This window comes from Lagenorhynchus albirostris, chromosome 1 (assembly GCF_949774975.1).
Source record: "Lagenorhynchus albirostris chromosome 1, mLagAlb1.1, whole genome shotgun sequence".
Lineage (NCBI taxonomy): Eukaryota > Metazoa > Chordata > Mammalia > Artiodactyla > Delphinidae > Lagenorhynchus > Lagenorhynchus albirostris.
Window position 1 is genome coordinate 123450173 of NC_083095.1, and position 21517 is coordinate 123471689.

Sequence of the window (21517 nt, forward strand, 5' to 3'; positions counted from 1 at the left end):
CACTTTCTCAGAGGTCATGGGGATGTGGTGCTTAGCCAGAGAAATTTCTAATTGATTATGAACCAAACCCCTGGGAGCTGGGCAGATGCTGATCCAAGAGTACAAATCCAGGCCAGACCAGAGGTGGCCAGAAGGAACTGCACTGGGCCAGCCAGGGGATCAAGGAGAGCTTTTTGTCCTGATTGTAAATGATGCCCTCTCCTCCCCCAATCCCCTTGGCCTCTTTCCTAATAGATTCTGGAGAGGTTGGGAAAGAGGCAATCAGTGCATCTTACTCACCCCTACATCCCTGGCTACTGATGCCTCCAAGATCACTTTGGCACCATCCAGTGGCCTCTGATTTACTGTTTTAAACCAAACACCTTTTCCAAAAACAAAAAAACCCTGTCCTTTTGGATCAGTCATCCAGTCATTTTACTCAAGGGACAGAGGCTGTTACCTGGCAGAGGCTGTTACACACAGAGGCTGGGGTCTGGAAAACCTGGGCAACTTTAGAAGAGCTTGGAATTAAAAAAGAAAAAGCCCATCAGTTCTGAGTGAGGTCAGCCAGCCCAGCTGGAGAAGGCAGCAGGCTGTGGGGGAATGCCAAAGGACCACTGGGCCAGCTTGCCAGACCCTGGGAACAAGCCACTGTATAAGCTCCCCAGTACTGGAATGAAAGAAAGGAAAAAAAAATCAGGACATGTTTTCAGCTTTGCTCAGGGGCCCAGAACATCTGGGAGGGGCTCACAACTCCAGGAATCTCTGCTCTTCTCTGCAAATGGAAAATATGATCTATGAGAACAAACTTGACCAGTAGAATACGTGCCTAGTCACCCAGCCCTGTAACTTAGGGTTAGGTGGCACTGTGCCTCATGCCACCTGGTGACCACTTTCCAGAGACCCCTCTGTCCCTCTGAGCAGTTGGCTCAGATTAATGGTTTAAAGACAGGTCAGTGACCTCAAACTCAAGTACAAAATGTGCATTTATTGACATGTGTTCTGGGCCACACTGGGCTTCTAGAAAGAACAAAAGCAAATATAAAGGGAAACACGCTAATATAATTAGCAACCTAGGGCAGTTGTGGATACCAGGAGATGTTTTTTCCAGACTTGGTAGAGGAACTATGATTACCTTATACTCAACAGTGTAACACTGAATGTGCACTAGAGTTCCAGATTCAGCAAAGAAATAAATGTTATTTATAATTCAAGTAAAAATATTTCACCACCTTTTATATGTATGAACTGTGATGGAGGCCTTGCTTACATCATGTGGAGCAAGGCCAAGAAATATGCTTTATATTGGTTATTTGATCTTCAACATCAGATTATCCTTATTGTAGAGGTGGGCAAAACCATGCAAAAAAGAAAATGAAGGACATTTCCATGTACGGCACTAAATGAAGAATGCTCAAAGCCACAGAGTTTGCCCATGGCCAATTTCCTGTGTTTTTTGTAAAGAACAGGGCAAAGAGGCTTTATTTTGACATTTGGGGGGCTCCATGCCAATCAGTATCACAGGACAAAGACAGTAAGAAAGGGAATGAAGAAACAAACGAGCAAGTTGCACCGGAACAGATGGGCTTAAGTTAACAGAGTGACAGTTTGGGTGTCAGTCTCACAATGGCTGTGGGGAGAAGGGAAGTACCACAAGCCTTAGTTGTTCAGAGGCTGCTGAGCAACCCCAGAAAACCTCAGAGAGGCCGCCCCTCTGCGCCAGCGCTGGCCACCCTGACTTGACCGCTGCCTCCTTGAGGGCGTTCTTCCCCTGACAGTGCTTGTGGGGGAGGGCCGGGCCGGGGTGCTTTGGAGGTACTGGAAGGCACTCTGACGGCCCACCTGCCTCTCTACGCAGTTAAAGGTCAGGGCCACTCCCACATTGCTCTTCATGACTCTGGAGGAGCCATCAGATGTGCCATCAAAGCACCGGCCAAGCGCAATCTCCTTGGCTGTGTGAGGGTCCTGGTCAGTGACAGTGTAGATGCCATAGTTGTGGCCCAGTGGGTCCAAGGGCGCCAGCATGGTGTACTCACTGGTGTTGTCATTGACCGCCAGTGGTAGGTGGTTGACCAGGTACTCATGCAGCATGGAGTTTACGCTGACTCGATGGCAGCTGCCCTGGGGGATAACCTTCACCAGCGTGCGGTCTACACGGTCCTGGTCATAGAGCATCCCACTGCACTTGAACTCCAAACAGGCAGCTGAGACATTGGGCTGGTCCCTGTCCCGCGTGCTCTTCACATCCCGGATTCCATACAGCTTTCCCACTGTCTGCCGGTGGGTGCCCCCCATGTTACGGGATCGCACGTTCACCTCCAGTGGCCCCATGATCTTCACCTTGATATAGCAGGCCCTGAACTCCATTGGCTTGGGCCACCATGCCAGGTAGTCTTCAGTCCAGCTCATGGGGTCATCCTCGTTGAAAGGGACCGTGTTGTAGTCATACCGATCCCCCTCAATCTGGTAGAACCGGAAGTGGGCCGCACTGGGAGGTGCTTCCTCGCATGCCTGGAGGTTTTCAAATGCATAGATGGGTCCATTGCTCTCCTCGGCTGAGTTGGGCCTTGGTTTGGCCATGCTGATCTGGAAAGCTGTCTTCTTGGCCTGTGGGTCCTCATGGTCTGTCCGGCGGTACTTGAGCTTGTTGAGGTAGGGCTGAGGGACACCAATTGCATTTGGGTTGAATTTAGGAGAAGACTCCACTGCTTCCAGCTCGTCCCCAGCCAGGCTTGCTAAGACGTAGGCAGAGTAGGCATCAGGGGACTGGTCATCGCAGAAGGCAGGCAGACAGGCCCCATTGGGACCAGTGATGACACTGTCAAAGCGGCCCCAGGCCCTGGGGTTAGAGGAGAAGCCAGTCCTGGGCTCCAGGTTGATCACAGAGACCACGACACCCTGCATCTGCTCACTGGGCAAGAACCTCTCACTTCGGTAGGCCCTCACCTTGATGAAGCACCTCCTGCTTTCAGGGACATCCAGGTTAAAGAGCCTCCTCTCACGAATCTCCATGTTGCCCACCAGGAAGGTCCTGTCTTCTCTTCTGTTCCGCCTTTGGCTTTCAAATTTGAAGTCACCTTCCTCCTCCCACAGCCCTGTGCCTGGGTTGAGGGACCAGAGTTTCATCATGGGCAAGTGCTCTGGCATCTTGACCTGGGTTGAGTCGAGGTGGACCTTTACCTTGCCAACATTAAGTGACTCTGAGGTGGCCTCATCTGTGAAGTCCACAGAGAACATGCCGTATGTTCGAAGGGGGAAGGTGTCTCCTTCATCATTGATGAAGTTCAGGTCACTCTGGGCAGCAGTAGCTGTGGAAATATTCCGAGGATCCAGGAAGGTCACACTGGCCTTTACTTTTCCTGTGTAGGGCTCCCCGTTCTGCCGGTAGAAACTCTTGGATGGGATCTCCAGCTCAGCCACAGGATCTTCACCAGCCATATCCCCCAAGGGGATAATATTGGTCTCCATGGCCTCCAAGGTGATGGGCTCTTTCCGCCGAAGCATCTTGATCTCATGGAACACCGCACTCCCTTTCTTATTGAAGGGCAGCACTTTGGTGGTGTTGACAAACTTCTGCAGCCTGTCCACAAATGTGAGCACCAGCCTCTCAGTGTCCTGAGGGACGTGGAGGGTGAACGTGCCCTTGTAGCCAGTCATGCTCACACGGCTGTTCCCCATGTACACGTGGCCAAAGCGCATGGGTTCCCCATTGTCAGAGGCACTGACGCGTCCCCGAACGATACTCTGGGTCTCCGTACACCGCTGGCAGCTGCACTCCATGGCCACCTTGGTGGGCAGCGTGTACCCACTGCACTGGATCTCCCTCTCCTCTGTTTTGGAGATCCCACAGCAGTTCTCCACAGCATCCTGGCACCTGATCCCATTATCCTGCTGCCCTGCACAGGTCTTGACAGGGCAACGACCCACATCATAGTAGAAGGAGTTGGTGGCATTCTGGAAACAATCATGGGGCAGCTGGATAAGGTAGCTCTCGGGGGTTGGGTTGCAAGGAGTCTCATCGGGGGCTATGGAGGGAAATAGTTCGGATATTAAATGCAAGTTCTTTTCCTACATAAAGGGGACCTCAACCTCCCCTCTCTGCCATACTTCAGGGTTTTCAAAGTACTTGTGTGATTCCCAACTCTCACAAAACTCCTCTGAGGGAGATAGAACAGCTGTTACTAATTCCATTTCACACACAGGGAACAGAGTTTGCTGCTGAGACCAGTAGAGTAATCGTCCTAATTGGAGGGGTCTTGAAAATTCGTGAGGGTGTTTTGAGTTACCACCAAAATTGGCAGTGCTACTGACTTATAGTGGGCAGGGGGCCTTGCAGCTCTATTTTCTGCAGTGCCTGACACTGTCTCTCAAACGGAATTCTTCTGCATCCTGTTTGACTTTCACATATTCTACAGACATTCATGTAGGTGGAAAACTTGTTTAAAATTATCGGAGCCTGGTATTTTTTACATGGCTTTACCATACATTGAATTTTTCAAGAATGCAACTACCATATAAATCAAGCTAAGATTGTACTTTGTTTAGCTTGGAAAAATACCAAGAATTGCTTCTTGTTTCAGAAAAATCATGTACCTACAACAATTGCCCAAGGAATGTGAAATGACGCCCCTGTATCCATCAGCATTTGTAGCTGCCACATTCATGGTGACTGGATTCAAGTGCAAGTATCTGACCTCTTGGTTGATGTTCTTGTGTCATTATGCCAAAGCACTTACATATTGAAATACATACTATTTTGTATTAAAATTATTTTCTTTGTATTTCCCTTTTATGTTATTAGGGCCATGTGCATGTATATTTGGAAATTATATGTAGTTATTATCTATAAATTTAACTTTAGAATAGTAAAAAATATTTTTAATTGAAAATATTTAAAATTTAAAGTATTAAGAATAACTGAAAAAAAAAAGGAAAGAAAGAATAACTGTGACAAGCGGGGAGCATTGATATAATGAGCGGGGAACCACTGCTGACAGTTCTCCACATCTCCTCTGCCAGGATTCAAGTCCCCTGTGTCCTGCCTGTCCCGAGGTGTGTTACTCAACTTTCTTGGAGTCTCTGAAATATTCCAAAATCCTTCCAACAAAATTTCTTCTGCCTTTTGTTTGGTTTTGTTTAGGCCAATTACTAAGATATCCTCCTTCTCCCTCACTTTCCAAGTACAGTTTCCTGATTGGTCTTGGCCTCCAGTCTCTCCTCCTCCAGCTCACTTCTAGAAACCAGCTTTAATCAGGTCACCCTTTCTTGTAAAGCCCCCTCAGTTTCCCACTTCTATACCTTGCTCATGCTGGCCCCTTGATCTGGAATGCTCCCATCTCCATACACACAGACCCTGGCCATTGTTTAAGACCAGGGATTCACAACATTGGCTGCAAATTAGAATTACCTGGGGAAGATTTTAACCTGTGCATGACCAGGCCACATCCCAAACCAATGAAATCAGGCTCTCTGGAGGTAAGACCCAGGCGTCAGTAGTTTAAAAAACTCAACAGATGATCCCTATTTAAGCCTCAAGCAACCAGCCATAGTCACTCCCACCTGGAAGGTCTCTGTCTCTCATCTATAGAGTCCACAATTCCTTATCTCCTGTTATAACTACATTTTTTCATCTTTACTGACTTGTCTCTTATTTCTCCACCCATCCTGGAGTGGCAGCTCTGTGAGGGTGGGCTCGAGGTCTGTGCCATCTTTGTGTCCCAGAGAGCACAGTCTAGAAAAGCCCAAGGTTTTACTGCCCAGGAATGCCCACTGGAGTGCTCCCCAGTGCTGTAGCAGGGGCTCCCCAGGGGCCCTGACACTCTTACCTATGACAGTCAGCCGGGCGACATGGGACTTTGCAGCCCCAGTGTCGCTCTGGGCCTTGCAGAAGTACTCCCCGGCCTGGTCCCGTTGCAGGTTCCTCAGCACCAGCTTGCTCTCGTGCTTGTAGAGGGAGGGGTCCAACAGTGTGCTGTTATGGTACCTGAAAGGGATGGAGAGGGACGGCCTGAGGGGGCAGTAGGAGGGCTGGTATCCTTGGGGACAGTGCCAGGAGCAAGGCAGATGGTGGACGGGTCCCTGCAGATGCCAACACCACCACTGACTCAGCTCATTCAAGAACACTGACTGGCCTGGGAGTCAGGGTACTCGATTCTGAGTCTCAGCCCCACCACTAACTGGCTATGGACCCTTAGACAAACCATTTCACATCTGAGTTTCAGCTTCCTGTTCTATGAAATAGGAGCAGTGATGCCTAGCTGACTCCATAGAATTGTTGAGAGCGTCAAACAAGATAATGGCTATAAAATGTTTGTGAAGGGTAAAGGACAGCCACTGGGGACACTGACCTTGTTTGCCCTTGTCTGGGAAATTAGGGCTGGGGAACCTGGTTCTGTGGCCCAAGGATATGAGTCAGGACCCCAAGACCAGAGCTGCTCTGGGGGACCCCAGCTTTGATAGGACAACAACAGGGCTTGCTCGTTGTCTGGGTGGCCTCAGCCCTGCTGGCCCCCACTTGTTAATTATTGCCATGACTAATAAGTCCAGACCCAATGCAAGAAAGCTCTGGCTTCCAAGAGGAGACCTGGGCCAGGTAGCTGGCAGAATACTCACCAGAGATACTTGTCTGGTTTGGGCTTCCCCGTGGCCTTACAGCACAGGGACACACTCTGCCCAGCTCTCCGTGCTTTTGCCTTGGGGTTCATCACAATGTATGGAGTCTCTGAGACAGAAGATGAGACATGGTGTTTTGGGTTTTTCTTTGTGACAGGTTCTCCAGAGCCTTGCTCCCTCAGGTATTTTGACATGCGTTAAAATTGTACAACTTCACACACACCACCCAGCCCCTCTCTAATGGTCCTAATAAGTAGCTGGTCCAGAATGGAGTCCACTCCCTCCATCTACTCAGCCTGGGACCTGCTCCCATGGCCTCTCAGGCAGCATCTGGGTGAGGCAGTGGAGAACCAAGAGGACCTTGTACCAGCCAAGATTCCCAAACACTGCCATTGAGACAGAGCTGGCTGCTCTGCTGACTCCAGCAGAATTTTCTGGCCATTCTGCACCATTTCTGAATTCCCCCAGCCTCTCTCTCTATGCCTTTCAAACGTTATACTGTATTGTAATTGACTATGTTAGATAAGGTGACCAGGAAAGAACTCATACATTTGAGGGAGCAAGCCATTCCAACATCTGGGGGAAGAACACTATAAGCAGAGTATATAGCAAGTGCAAAGGCCCTGAGGCAGGAGTGTGCCTGTGTGTTTGAGGAACGGATAGGAGTAGAGTGACTCAGTGTGGGTGGAGGGGACTATAATAGGAGAGGAGAGGGGAAGAGAGAAGAGAAGGAATGGGGGGGTCTGGCAGATGATGTTGGGACTTGGGGATTTTTCAGTTTTACTCTGGGCAACCTGGAAAGCCAGCTCTTAGTACTGTAATCCTTTTATTTAAAAGTCCAGCCTTCCTCCCCAGCCCTATCCCAGAGAAGTTAAGTACCTGCCCTCATGAACTCCGCCTTGATGGTGGCTGCCTTCAGTCTAGTCTTAGGCATTGTGAGCCTGATAGGGGCAAACTTGGTCTTTGTGATCTTCAGGATGCTTTTGCCATCGGGGCACAAGCCAGGGACTCGGAACCTCCCGCTGCTGTCCGTCTGGGTCAATAGCTTAGGTGTTTTGGTCAGGATGTAGACAGTAGCTCCTGAGGCTGGGGCACCCCCAGGGAGGGAGACAACCCCATACAGCACGAAGTCCTGGCACATGCAGGCGTCACAGTCAGCATTCACCTGGCCCATGGGGCAGGTCAGGTCACAGGCTGTGGAAGAAGGGGCCACATCAGGAGGGCGTGTGTGGATTGTGGCCCTCCTTCAGTCACGTCCCAGCCTGTGGACTCACATATGCTTCCTCTCCCCCTTAGGCCTTTGTTACCCTTCCTCATCAGCCTGCATGACTAATTCCTACTCATCCTTCAAGACTTAGTTCAGGACACCTCCTCTAGAAAGGCTTCCTCCATTCCCCTAAGCTATAATAATTGACCATGCACTATGCTCCCACATTATCCTCTACATCCCCCATCGGTGCACGTAATAGATGCTCACTTAATACCTGATGAATGAATGGATGAATCTGTCTCAGTCTGACCCTCTAAACTATTCTAGGCTGCTTCAGCCCCAGTCCCATGCCTGCCCAGTACCAAGAGCAGGGGTAGTACCTGAACAGGCCTGCTCCATGCAGAGCCGACCCTCCTCGGTGGCATCATTGCACAGTGACACCGTCTCCGCCAAGCAGGTGCGTGTTCGGGTCTGGACCCCAGGGTGACCACAAGCAGCAGAACACTTGCTCCAGGGAGACCATGTGCTCCAGAGGCTGTGCTCTGTGTCTTGGCGCAGGGATCCTGCAAAGCAGGATCAGCAGATGGTCTGACTTCCCTCTCAGAGGAACTCTGTCAGGAAATCTGACCCAGAGGCTGTTTTTTCTCAGAGAGCAAGGCCTCCATTTACAACACAGATGTCACTGATATTTATATTTCCTGCAATGATTTTTCCAGCAGATGGACATCAAGAGTCTTGAGGAAGTGGTGTCTCTAAGTTTTATAAAAACACCGAATGGGCTAGGGGTGGCCCTGAGAGGGACTTGTTGGCCAAGTACTGGGACTTTGATGCGCTGTCCTAGGAGGTGCAGGGATAGCACCATCTTACACTTTACCCATGTTCCTGAAGAAGGGCCCCCTGGGAAGTCAGGACCTGGGGCCTCAGTGACATCAAGCCCCCTCTGCCCACCCTCCTCACCTCTGGTCTGAGGCCTGCGTACAAGAATGGAGGCCTCGGACCTCACTCAGGAGACCTTGCTCAGCCTGAGCTCCCACTGCAGACGACCACCACTGCCTCCCGGGCCTGCAGGGTCAGGCTGTGTGCACTGGTGGGATCCCGGGAGGGGAGCGTGCATATCCAAGAAGCGGGCAGGCCTGCAGCTGGCTCTGAATTATCCAGTGTGGGGAGAGGAGATGGAAAGAGCACGAACTCTTGGGCTCTGCAAACACAGGCATGGGTTTAAATCCCAGCATTCCATTTATCAGCTGTGTCGTCCCAAGAAGTTACCTAAACTCCCTGAACCTGGAATAACTTGTCAAAATGGAGATTCCTCACAGGTCAGTTGTAAAGGTTGAGTAATGGAGATAACTAGCAGTGTCTGGCACAGAAGAACTAACATAGAAACTGACAATTAGTGGATGTTCACCTGCATTAAACCCTCTACATTCATTATCTCATTTAATCCTCATAAAAACCCCTATGAAGGATTACTAATATTACCCCTGTTTTACATGTGAGAAACATGAGGCTCAGAGAGCTTCAGAACATTTGTCTAAGGAACACAGTAGAGATGGTAGGCCCAGATTCAGACCAAGCAGCCCAACTGCAGAGCCTGTGGTCTTCACCACCGTGCCACAGGCACTCAGTAAAGTGGATCGAAAGGAAATTACCCATCCACACAGAACACTGTTGGGAAGATTATGGTTCTCATGACACTAATGGGTTATTATGGAGTCAAAGCATGTGGATGTGTGTGACCACCAGAGTTCCCATAGCCAGACGCAGGTCCTGGCTCTCCCTTTGCCGAGGCTGGTGGGAGGTAGCGGGTGGGGACTGGTCAGGCTCACCTGGCGGGCAGAGGAAGCGCACGGTATAATTGAAGCAGTTCTGGCCAGGCCGCTGCTCCCTGTTGAGGCACCAGAAGCCCTCAAGGGGGCTGCCATGGACCACTTGGCCAGTGCTGCCTGCGGGTATCCAGTCGGTGGTCCTAGCCTCTAGCCGCAGGGGCCGAGGACACACCTGGTGCCTGTAGTAGAAGTGAATGGCATCTAGCCGCTCGTAGTCGCCCTGCCCACCTGGGTGGTCAATGTTGAACCACGTTGTCCACTCCCCAGGACCTGAGAGAGAGAGCCAGGTAGGAGAGGAGCCAGGCCCTGGAGCTCCAGGTGAGCTCAAGCCCTGGAAGTCATCCCTAATACCCCTCACCCCCCCTCACTGGTCTCAGGCCCTCATTGCATCTCTCTCTCCAGCATCTCTCCAATCTCTTACACTTCTGCTTACACCCTACCACCAAAGGTTCTGTTAAAGCTCTCAGCAGCCTTGGCTGCACCACATCAGAAACTTCCTGCCTGGGTCTCTACCTCCAGCTTCCTCCGAACCCATCCGCACCCCTCTCCAAACACTGCAGTCAGGGTGAGCTTTCTCCACGTGGCTTGGGCCACATCACTCCTGGCTTTAACTCTCTTAACCAGGCATTCAGGTGCTGGTGAGCTGGCCCCTGGTATCTCTCCATCTTCATCTCCCTGCTCTCTCCCTGCCAGCCTGTGCTCTGGCCCCAGCAAGCCCTATAGCATTTCTGGAAGCTATCAGGCGGCTGCATGATTCTGAGCTGTCCTATATACTTGGTCCCTCTGCCTGGACAGAGATGTAGGCCAAATGCCTTTTTTTTTTTTTTTTTTTTTTTTTGCCACACCGTGCAGCATGTGGGATCTTAGCTCCTCCCCGCAAGGATGGAACCCACGCCCCCTACAGTGGAAAGCATGGAGTCTTAACTATTGGATCACCAGGGAAGTCCCCAAATGCCTTTTAAAAGTGAGTTTCACTCTGTATGACAGACTCTAGGTCCTTGTTATACAGGAGAAACTAACACAACATTGTAAAGCAATTATACTCCAATAAAGATGTTAAAAAAAGATATCTAAATATATATATATATTACAACCATGACCATTAGCCAAATAGCTATAAATAAAACATTTTTGAAAATTTAAAAAAAAAGTAGGTTTCTATGGACCCCTGACATTGTTCCCTGGCTGCAGAGATCCTCTTAGCAAGCTCAGTAAAAACCCTCCCCCCAATTACTCCCTGCTCCAGCCACAACTCACTGTCCAGGGGGTCAGCAGGCTTGGCAAAGATGCCTGAGGTCCTCTTCCCAGGCTGGGCTCTTCTCACCGACTGAGTGAGCATCATCTGCCTCCCTGAGGGCCAGGAGGATAAGTGAGAGGCCAAAACAGTTACAAGGGCCCAGCAGGGTCCTGCTACTAGCCTCTCAAGACATAGGGAAGCAGTGTGATGTGGGGGATGGAACATGAGCACTGGGCATGGGTTCAAATCCCCCTCTGCCACTTACTGGCTGTGTGACTTCACAAAAGCTTTATTCCTTTAAATCTGTTTCCCCATAAAATAGAACTGCATCAACAATCACCACATCATAGGGTCCTGGTGCATATTCAGGGTGACGGTGAAGGTAAAGGGACATGGCATGCAGTGCGTGGTCAACAAATGGTGGTTCTCTTTTCACTCTTGTTCTAGAAAGGGACCATGGGATGCTGCTGAGCACCTGGGGCTCCTACTTTAGGGTCTGAGCCTGTTCTTCTTGGCGGAATGGAACCTTACTTTCCTCATCTGTAAAATGGAGATATTAGTTCCCACTGCACATATGGTGGTCCAGTTGGCATGAGGATTCCATGAGGTAACACAAAGTAAACATCTCTGAAGTATACGGAGATTGAGACTGTGAGCCCCAGACACTCTGCCACTTCCTGACTCTGTGACCTTGGGCCAGATACTTAACTCATCTGACCCCTCATCATAAAGTGAGGATAATAATAGTTCCTATCTCAGAGGATTGTAGGGATTAAATAAGCTCGTTCATAAAATCCACTTAGAACAATGCCTAGCACAGAATGTTTGCTGAATAAGTGTTAGCAACTCCTTTTAAGCTCAAGACCTGGACAATAGATGTCCATTTCCCTTCTCCTGGCAAAGTTTGGCTTTGGGAATCCACCCTCACCTTCACAGGGCCTAACTGGAGGAGTGGTCCTTTAATTTACTGACCCCAGGCTGGCAAAGTCTGCCTGAGGAAGGGTATAGGGACCTCGGGCCACAGGCAGTGAGCCTCCAGGCCCACGCCACCGGAGGCTGCGTTGGGGGCTCCCAAATGGAAAGGAGAAAGGAGAGCAGAGCACTGCAAAATCTTTGAAAGGTAATTAACTCTCACGTGAGAGAGCCAAATCAGTATTCTCTTTGCTGCTTAATTGGGGTGATAGGAGCTCTTTTAATCAAACTAATCTGATTTCCCCTCAGATGGCTGAATGTTAATCATCTTCCCCAACAGCAGCTGTCAGGGTAGAAAGAGCAAGGCAGGAGGTGGGCACATGTAGGGTTTGGCAAGATGCTGAGACAGCCTTTGTTCCTGCATCTGTGGTCACAAAGCCTGCAGTGCTCGCTGCTTTATGAGAGGATTTTGAGCATATTTTTGCTTTACCTGAGTATGTGGCTAGAAATCAGGAAAGGAAGGGGAGATGGGAGAGCGTATACAGGATAGTGCTGGGAGCTCTGATGCTTAGAAGCCTTGGGGAGCCCACCAGGCAAATTCTCTCCACCTGTTCCCTTGAGAACTCAGTGTCGCCAGAGAATGGGGTCAGAGGACAAGGAGACCAGAAGGGGTTCTGGTGTCTCTGTCAAATTTGGTTACAGGGTCTAAATGAATTTTCATGAAACTAAAACCAAAAATCTGGCTGTGAGAACTCAGTGATCCCTTTTGCTTTGGCTATCAGAAAGCTCAGAGCTAAATTTAACACTCAGGGGGAGTGGTAACGCTCTTATCTTTTTTCTGCCTTCTGAGTGACACTTATCCTGCTCCTCATTTAAAAGATTCTGTTCAGTGAGTTTTAATATTGGTACTTATCTCAAATCCTTTAGGAAAACAAGCAGGGTATAAATTATGAATAAATAGACAAACCAGCCTCAGATCTTAGTGCCACTGCTGTGGCTTAAGGCAGATGCAGAGTTGGGTCCCAGACCATAGTGACTTCATGATGACAAGTGGGGGATTAGAGAGACAGTAGATACTTAGCCTGTACCCAACAGAGAGGTGACCTCTAGGACCAGGAAGAAGAACACGCAGGCCTTGATCACCACCATCTTTCCTCCAGGTCCCGTGGGGAACGTGGCAGGAGTTGAGTGAGGGTTCCTTCACAGAGTCGGATTGTCCCTGGAACGTGACCCCTGAGAAGTTTCTCAGATCAGTGACCTGCAAAGAAACAAAGCTTGTCAGGTTCCACTTCTCTAAGTCACCTCTTAGGGCTTGAGCAGAACTATTTCTTGACCTATCAAGGGTGAAAAGTGGACAGAATGAAGTCTTGTGAGAGTGACACCTGCCCAAATTGCAGATCTGGTCAGCTTGCAAGATGCACAGAGTCAGACTCTGAGTTCACATGAGGCAGACCTGGATTCAAACCCTGGGTCCAGGTGCCAGGGTCCCACATCGAGATGGGACACAAGGGACAGTAGGGGTGAGAAGTTTCCTTGCCAGTGAGGAGGGGCCTGGGCTCACCCGCGGCAGCCTCTGGGTGACTCATTAATCACTTCCCAGACCCGGGCTTGGGGGCATGTTTTGCTACCCCTTGGTGGGGCTCCCATTCTCACACAACAGGCTTACATCTTAAGGCTACGCAGCCCCTGACCCGACTACAGTGGCGCCTCACAGGGCAGGCCAGCTGAAGGGTGCAGATGCTTCAGACACACCGCCTCCATGAACACATTCCCAGATATGCACTGGCTGCAGCTGGAACACATTTCTGGCCTGTTTGTTTGGGGCCTGGCTGGGAGTTTCTGGCCTGGCTGCTCCTGGGCCTCCCTCAGGAGCCTGCTGAGGGAGAGCAGAGGGGATGCACTGGGAGAGGCTAGGGCCCCCCAGTAACTGCTGAGCATGGGTTACGGGCTGCAGGAGCAGGGAGAGGAGAGCAGGCCTGGCAATAGGGCAAGGACGCAGTGGGAGCGGCCCAGGCTCCCGCTCAATTTTCTCTCTCCCCAGAGCTCTGGCCAACCCAGAATCTGACCAGTGCCTGGAAATTCAAAAGTGATTCCCTTCAACCTCCAAAGTCCAGGGTGTGGTGAGAAAAGGGAGATTCCTCTTTTCTGGAAAAAAAGATTCAAAAGCACTTTGTTGGGACTTCCCTGGAGGCGCAGTGGTTACGAATCCACCTGCCAATGCAAAGGACACGGGTTCGAGCCCCGGTCCGGGAAGATCCCACATGCCGCGGAGCAACTAAGCCCCTGTGCCACAACTACTGAGCCAGCTCTCTAGAGCCCGCGAGCCACAACTACTGAGCCCACGTGCCACAACTACTGAAGCCCGCGTGCCTAGAGCCTGTGCTCCGCAACGAGAAGCCACGACAATGAGAAGCCCGCGCATCGCAACGAAGAGTAGCCCTCGCTCACCACAACTAGAGAAAGCCCACGCGCAGCAATGAAGACCCAACACAGCCAAAAAAAACCCACAAAAAAACCACAAATAAATAAATTTATAAAAAAAAAATAGCACTTTGTTGTCCCAAAAGAAGAACAGACCAACCCCATGCTGCAGATCATCCAGCTCTAAGCCCACTAACTCCGCCACCACCTGTTTCTCAGCCCAGAGAACAAAGCACGGGTGTCCCCGAGGTCTCCAGCTCTTGTGTGTCTCACGCCACGCTCCCAGGCTCTGAGCAGAGGGCTGAGCGCTCCGCGGGCCTGCACAGCATTCAGTCTGGGATTGCTCCGCAACCGTCTGGGAAGCCAAAGTGGCCTGAGGCACCTTATGGAAAAACCATTTCCCATCTGGCAGCGCATGGAAGTTTCCTCAGCATATGCTCTGCGGGTGAGGCTCCCCATCCCACGGGTCCCAGAACTCTCGGATAAAGAAGACTGGCTGACCGCAGGAAAAAAGCAGAGTGCCCAGAGGTACAAAGATCCTGACTGGGACTCTCTGAGGGCCCCTATCCTCAGGTGGGGGAGGGAAAAGACCTTGGGTCAATGGGAGAAAGGAGAGAACTCCAAAGCAGAAAGGGGAGTCTTCTCTGGGGGAGATAAGGGGTGGTCAGGAATAGCTGAGCCAGGCAGTGGGGTGCAGGGATGGGCTGAGGAGAATAGGAGTGGGGCTCACCGTGTCCTGAGTGGGACTCCTCAGCTGGGGGGGTCCAGGTCCTCCTCTCCCCAGCAGTCCAGCCACGGGGCCTTATATAGCACAGCTGGTGGCTCAGCCCGTGGCAATGCACCACGGGAAGCGGCTGCGAAACCAGATCCAAGCCTGAGGAAGCTCGGCCTTCCCCACCCCTCCCCACACCCCCTGCAGACTCCAGGGGCCCGGATTTCGCTTCCAGATTCTCAGAGGGAGAGGCCGCAGGGCCTGGGGATGGGCCAGGTGGGCAGCTGCCTGGGGCTCCATAGGCCAGAGCAGAGGGATGGGTGAAGAGGCGGCTGGGCACTGAGCAGCCCTGGGAAGGGGCCAAGGGCAATTCTACACGTGGGCAGCATTTCATAGCTCAGGAGGTGGGATGCTCTTGCCTAAGCTTTGCTTGCTGATCCCCCACATGGCCCCGGCCCTGGCCCACCTATGCTGGCCTTAGCACATACCCCAAGCTCTCTTAGGGCCACAGATCACCTGGCCTCTCAGCTGGGGGTGCTTGGTCAGAGTTGGGCAACTACTGAGCTTCTGTGGCCCCTGAGGGAGCACTCAGGGAACCTCAGAGGGACAAGGGACAGAGGAGTGGTGGGGCACAGGATGAGAGTAGTTCTTCCTTACCCCTGCCTGCTTCCATTTGGGTACCTGCCTATACCCATTGGACCCGAGAGGAGCTCCTGCATGTGGATTCTCTGAGATCCTGCCAGATGCTCATATGTGTGTGTGTCTGACTTTGGGTATGGGTGCCACCAGCAGTGCCTTACCCATAGGTGGCACAGGCAGCTGCTTGTGTTCCCAGACTTCACCCGCCTCCCCAGCAGCATGAGTTTGCCTGTCGTCACAGGCAGCAGTTCTGTAACTTCAGCGTGTATTAGAATCCCCTGGAGGGCTTGTTAAAACACAGATGCTGGGCCCCTCACCCTGACTCTCTAGTTCAGTAGGTCTGAGGCGAGGACCGAGACTTTGCATTTCTAACAAGCTCCCAGGTGATTTTGATGCGGCAGGCTAACAGACCACACAAGGAGAGAGCACCAGGTGGAGGCAGAAGATGGGGAGGGGTGAGCCAGGGAGACAGCAGGAGCTTCCAAGGCCTGCCTCATGTCTCAGGCTCATCTGGCCTGGGCTGGGCTTTCTGCCTCATGCAGGGCCTGGAGATGGAGGCCTGGCCCGTGTGGCCCTCCACACCAGTGTCAGCTCACTCTTTCCACACACCCTCACTGAGCGCCTGTTTGGGGGCAGGCTCCAGGCTGGGCACTGGGAGGCCATAGGGAGGAGATGTATCCATGCATTCAGAGGAAAGAGCCTTGTATGGAAATGATCTCACAGTGTAGTCGTGCACACTCTTATCCAGAGAGCTGTGTGTGTGTCGTTGTGTGTGTGTGTGCCTATGTATATGCTGTATGTGTGTACATCTGTGTCTTTCTCTCTATGTGAATGTGTGTGTGTGTGTGTGTGTGTGTGTGTGTGTGTGTGTGTGTACAAACAAGGGTTTAGGAGCTCTGTTTCTCTGAGCATCATCCTGGACAGGAGCTGTTGGGGGAGAGGAGGATGGTGGAGGAAGGATGTTGAGCAAGGACAGCCCCTAAGCAGATCTGGGGCACAGAGCTGGTTTGCTTTTCCTCTTGGAGCCTGGTCTCCCTCCTGGCCCCCAGCTTTTGGCCCATAGATCCTGTAGTAGACCCAGTCCCGTCCAATTACTATCAGAGCCAAGCCATGAAGCAGCTTTAGCCTGAACTAAGTGAAGGCAAATTCTGAACCAAGTGAAGCCCCGAGAACTCTGCTGGTCCATGGTCAGACAAAAGCTGAGCCACAATAGCCTGATCAAAGAACAGGAGAAAAACAAGAACTTGGGAGTCAAAAGCCTAGTGCTGGCTCTGTTGCTAATTCTGATGTGTGATCTTGGACAAGCAATGACCCAAGTGACCCTGGACCTCAGTGTCCCCACCTGTGTAACAGGAGTTTGGACTGAGTGAGCTCTGAGGCCCCCACCAGCTCTTACAAGATTTGATAAGATGCTGACAACAAACACTGCAGAAAGGAGAGAAAAGAAGAAATGACAGCTCCAAAGAATCTCACCAGAGGTCAGGAGGGAGGCCAGAGAAGCTACCTGACCACAGACTCTAGATAAGGAGAGCAAGGTAGACAGGAAAGGAAGGTGGGGAAAGGTAAACCAGAGGACCAGAGGTCAAGGTCAGGGTAATCAGCTGCTTTCCAAGGTCTCTACTCTATGGAATCCCAGAGTATGTGAAAGAGGTCTCCCCAGCCTCCCAAATGCACCCCTCTCTTCTCTTTCTGTAGTGGGAGGAGGGAAGCCTATAAGGTGAGGGCTTGGCAAAGTGGAGCTCCTTAGGCCATGATTCCTGCCTAGGTGTCCTTGCTTGGCCCAGAACTCACACTGAGGCCCCATCTATCCTGCCCCAGTGGCCAGAGGGTATTGTCATGGTTGGCACAGGCTGAGGGACTGTGAGCTAGAATCCCTGGGTTCTGATTACAGCCCAGCAGGTTGTGTCCCTCTAGCTCATGTCCTCCCACCTCCCCCATCAAAGAATCCCTTTCTGTCGCCAAGTGGGGCTAAGCTGTGAACAGCGCAGGGCTAGATTGGCGGGATCTGAGCCCGCTCCCACCCGGTGCTCCCAGAACTCCTTTGAGGGAGAGGCTGCTGCTCTCCTTGGCCAAGACCTTAGGATAGTCAGGGCTTGGGAGGCAGCCACGGATCTGGACTGTCCAGGGCCTGGCCTAGATGGGTCGGCACCAGCCATGAGTGGCCACCTGGGGCTTCTGCAGGCCAGGCTAGTCTGCTGCAGCTCCAAGCCCCGGCTTGGAACACACTGAAACCCATCAATCACTTCCACCCCTATCCAGGGGATTGAGGGGCTTGGAGCCATGTTTAGCCAGGCCAACTGTGACCCAAGCCTAAGGCCCGGGGTCCCCACCCTGCTGAGGGGAAAGGAGCTTGGGAACACTGGGAGGGGTCTGACATGATGCTGGTGGCTCCAGAGGAGGGTGCTGTGTCTCTAACATGCTCTCTGACCACAACGCCCATGCTCCCATCATTGCCCCCCTGCGGCCTGAGGGGGCTTTGCAGGCCTGGGTAGGGACAAGCCACTAATGATCCCTGGGGACCGGAAGACTTGACTGTAGCTCTGAGTAACCCTCAGGGGCTGCTGACCCAGTGTGTATGGGAGCCTAGACACCCAGAGTCTACGGGAGTGGGAGAGCTCGCTCTCTGACCCTGTTGTTCTCCTCCCTATCCTAGATACAGTCTGTCACTGTTCCAACCCAATGCCTTTATAGTTTGATTCCTCAGCTTCCCATCTTGAAATACAGCCCTTCCTCCCCTCCCATGGGAATGTCCCCCACCTTTCGATGCCCCATCTCAGTCTCCTCCCTCCTGCCCTCTCTGACCACCCAGGCCCACCTTGACTATTCCTTCTCGGGTCTCAGATGATAATGTTCACCATCCTGTAATATACAAGGCACATTCATGGTCATCAGCTCATCTTCAGCCTCACAGTTGATCTGCGAGGCAGGGATGACCACACCCATTTTATAGAGGGAAAACTGAGGCTCAGAGAGGTGAAGTCACTCAGACACAGTAGGTCTTCAACTCAGAGTCGCCCCTGGGAACCGGTGACCTAGTGTAGACCTTGTCCTGGGGTGCCCTCAGCTCAGAGAAGCCACCATGGAAATGATACTCCAGCCATATGCTCCTCAGCGAGAACATACTAGAACACTCTGGCTCTGCCTGCCTGGCACATACACCCTGCTTCCCATACATACACTAATTTCAAACATGTCCCCATCTAACGTGATCCAGCTATCTATCGTACTGTGGTGGATTAAATATGGCCACAAATTCTTTGCAACTCTCCCGTTATGAGGTGGAGTCTCTTTACTCACCTTTGACCTGGGTTGGCTTTGTCACTTGCTTTGAACAAAGGAATGACAGAAATGACACTCAAGAGACTTTGCCGCCTCCACTCCCCAGGAACACGGTCCTGAGACCACCATAGAAAGAAGTCAATCTATCCTCCTAGAGGATAAGAGACCACATGAAGGAGAACTGAGGCCTCCAGCCAACAGCCAGACATGTGAATGAGGCCATCTTGAATTTTCCACCTCAGCAGTTGCATAAGTGAGCCAGGTAAGACCAGCAGAGGAATGGTCTAGCCACACATAGCATCGTGAGAAATAATAATCATTGTTGTAAGCCACTGAGTTTTGGGGTGATTTGTTGTACTGTAATAGATAACTGATACACACACTAAGAGTAAAAGATCTTTCAATTGCAAGAGACAAACGCACAACTCAGATTGGACTATGCAGGAAAGGAAACTGATGGTTGTCATAACTGAAGTCCTGGGAAAAACTGGATCCAGGGACTCAAACAATATCATCAGGACTGCTCTCTTTCCATTTCTCAACTGCTTCCTCTGAGATGGCTTTTTTCCCAGGGAGGCTGTAGCCTGTGTTTTCCCAAGTTGGCTGCAATGATAGCTCCCACTGCGTGTGTTCTCGTACAAGGTGACTGACCTACTCTGCCATCAAGAGGTAGAATCTAATTTCCTTCCCCTTGAATCGGAGCTGGGCTATGACTTGCTTGTAACCAGGAATGAGGTGAACTTCTCAGGCTAGGTCAGAAAAAGTCATGCAGCTTCCCCTTGGGATGCTTGCTCTGGGGAAAGCCAGCTAACTACCAAGAGACCACCAAATCAGAGAGGCCTGGTGTAGGTGTTCCGGTGGGTAGTCCCAGCTGAGCCCAGCCTTCCAGCCCTCACATCACCAGTCATGTGAGTGTAGCTGTCTTGTACCCTCTAGGACAGACCAGCTCAGTTACCAGATGGATGCCACCGAGTGGCCTCAATCAAAGTCGTAAAAGGCAGAATGGCCCAGTCAAGCCCTACATGAAATCCTGACCTACAGAATTCAGGGGATATGATAAAATGATTATCATTTAAGCCACTAAAACTTGGGGTAGTTTGTTACACAGCAACAGTAACTGGAACAGATGCCATTCCCATGTATTATCTTCCAGAAGCTCCAGACTGCCTTCTAGCACATCTCAAATCTCCAATGGAAAAAGCATGTCTCTCCCCCCATTGTTCCAGCAGAAGTCCTGGGAAAGGCTCTCATTGGCCTATTCCTGACCCAGTTCCTGTAACCATGTGGGTGGAAAGCTCTGATTAGCCCACTTCCAGAGGTAGGGGTAGATCATCCCACTGGAATCACATGGACTGATTTTTCTCAAAGGAAAATTGTGGTGCTGTCACCAGAAGTAGGAAGAACGGATGCTAGGAAGTAAAAAGTGACACGTACGCACCTAAAACACAACCACAAACACAAGCACCCCTTTCCTAGTAGGAGTCAACCCGAAATGTCTAACTACTCACCTTGATACCAGTAGTTGAATCCTGATATCAAGAGACCACTTTAACAGCTGTCAACCTCAGCATTTGCACTCCCTTTGTTCTGCTGCAAACCTACCCATGTATGACTTCCCCTCACCCTGTAACCACATCAACACATCCCAGAAGAGTTGAGCAAAACTGAGCAACTATAATAACAACTCCAGCTTGGAAAATGGAAGAAAAACAAAGAAACCTTCAGAACTATGTAAGCCACATGGGTTGCTGCACACACCGCCGCCTGACAGTCAGCACCTGGTCTTGTAAGGGTGTGCTTACCCCGCACAGGTTGTAGGTGGGAGCAGATTCCCTGAGAATGGGCCATGGTCTGGCAGATCCCCCAAGACATGTCAGATAGAGCCCTCCACCTTGCGTAGTGTGCTCACCGTGGTCATCACAGAATGCTCTTCAAGCTTAAAAAAAAAAGGTCACCTCACTGTCCCTGTGGTGACTCACCATGGTCACAGCCTTGAGTTTACATCGTAGTGTCTCCACGGTGCCCTGCTGTTTCTCAGGGACACCCACATTCATGATTTTGTACAGGATTACTGGGTGCACACTTACCAGGGAGTCATCGCAAGAGTGTTCACACTCCCCTCCTGGACTAGTCATACTCAGTGGGATGTGTTTACCCTGGTGGTTCATCAGGCTCGCCCCGAAGCATCTACCAGACTCTGCTGCTTGCTTCCCATGACCCGGGGCCTCTTTTCATGACTCCCCTGAGAGGCCCCAGGTGGCTCTGGCTGTAGTACGGCTTCAGCTCTGACCACGATGCTGGCAGCCCAGAAGAGCCTGCAGTCGTGATGGGGGTGGCCTCGGTCAGGGGTGAGGTGAGGCGGATGCCAGGTAGTTGTCCCCTCTGGCTGTGCATCCCTGGGACCCGTGGACGTTTAATGGGCTAGAGCTGTGGAAAGTTGAGTGTAAGGATCTCTTTCCAAGCAGGATCTTTCACCCACACAAAGCCTGGGCCATAAAGATTTGGGACTCCAGATGGCCCGGATGAGCAGGCAGGGAAGGGGAAATGGAGGTTAGAAGGGCCTTGGTGAGCAGGCTTAGCCAGACAGGGTGGGACAGAGGAAGAGAAACAGACACGGGCCTGCACAGACCATTCTTAGTGGGTTGGCTTTTTGTTCCCAGAAGCAAAGCAGTGTTCAGGGTGGCTGAATT

The 21517-nt window shown here is 51.4% G+C and overlaps 1 protein-coding gene across 5 annotated transcripts; it reads right to left on the bottom strand.

Annotated features, from left to right (window-relative positions):
* Positions 1 to 947: 947 nt before the first annotated feature.
* CILP (cartilage intermediate layer protein) lies at positions 948 to 21239 on the bottom strand. 5 transcript variants are annotated; one of them, XM_060152252.1, is made up of 10 exons: positions 20915 to 21239; positions 20630 to 20763; positions 12865 to 13034; positions 10885 to 10977; positions 9628 to 9897; positions 8182 to 8364; positions 7471 to 7785; positions 6592 to 6700; positions 5805 to 5962; positions 948 to 4004 (listed from the first exon to the last, which is right to left on the bottom strand). In XM_060152252.1, the coding sequence occupies exons 3-10, from the start codon at positions 12923 to 12925 to the stop codon at positions 1639 to 1641; spliced, it is 3555 nt and encodes a 1184-aa protein (XP_060008235.1). In that variant the 5' UTR covers positions 12926 to 13034; positions 20630 to 20763; positions 20915 to 21239; the 3' UTR covers positions 948 to 1638. The 5 variants fall into 5 exon arrangements, with proteins under 5 accessions (XP_060008235.1, XP_060008258.1, XP_060008225.1 ...); XM_060152275.1 differs by lacking the exons at positions 9628 to 9897; positions 10885 to 10977 and having other exon boundaries at positions 20915 to 21236; XM_060152242.1 differs by lacking the exons at positions 12865 to 13034; positions 20630 to 20763; positions 20915 to 21239 and having other exon boundaries at positions 10885 to 12811.
* Positions 21240 to 21517: the final 278 nt, after the last annotated feature.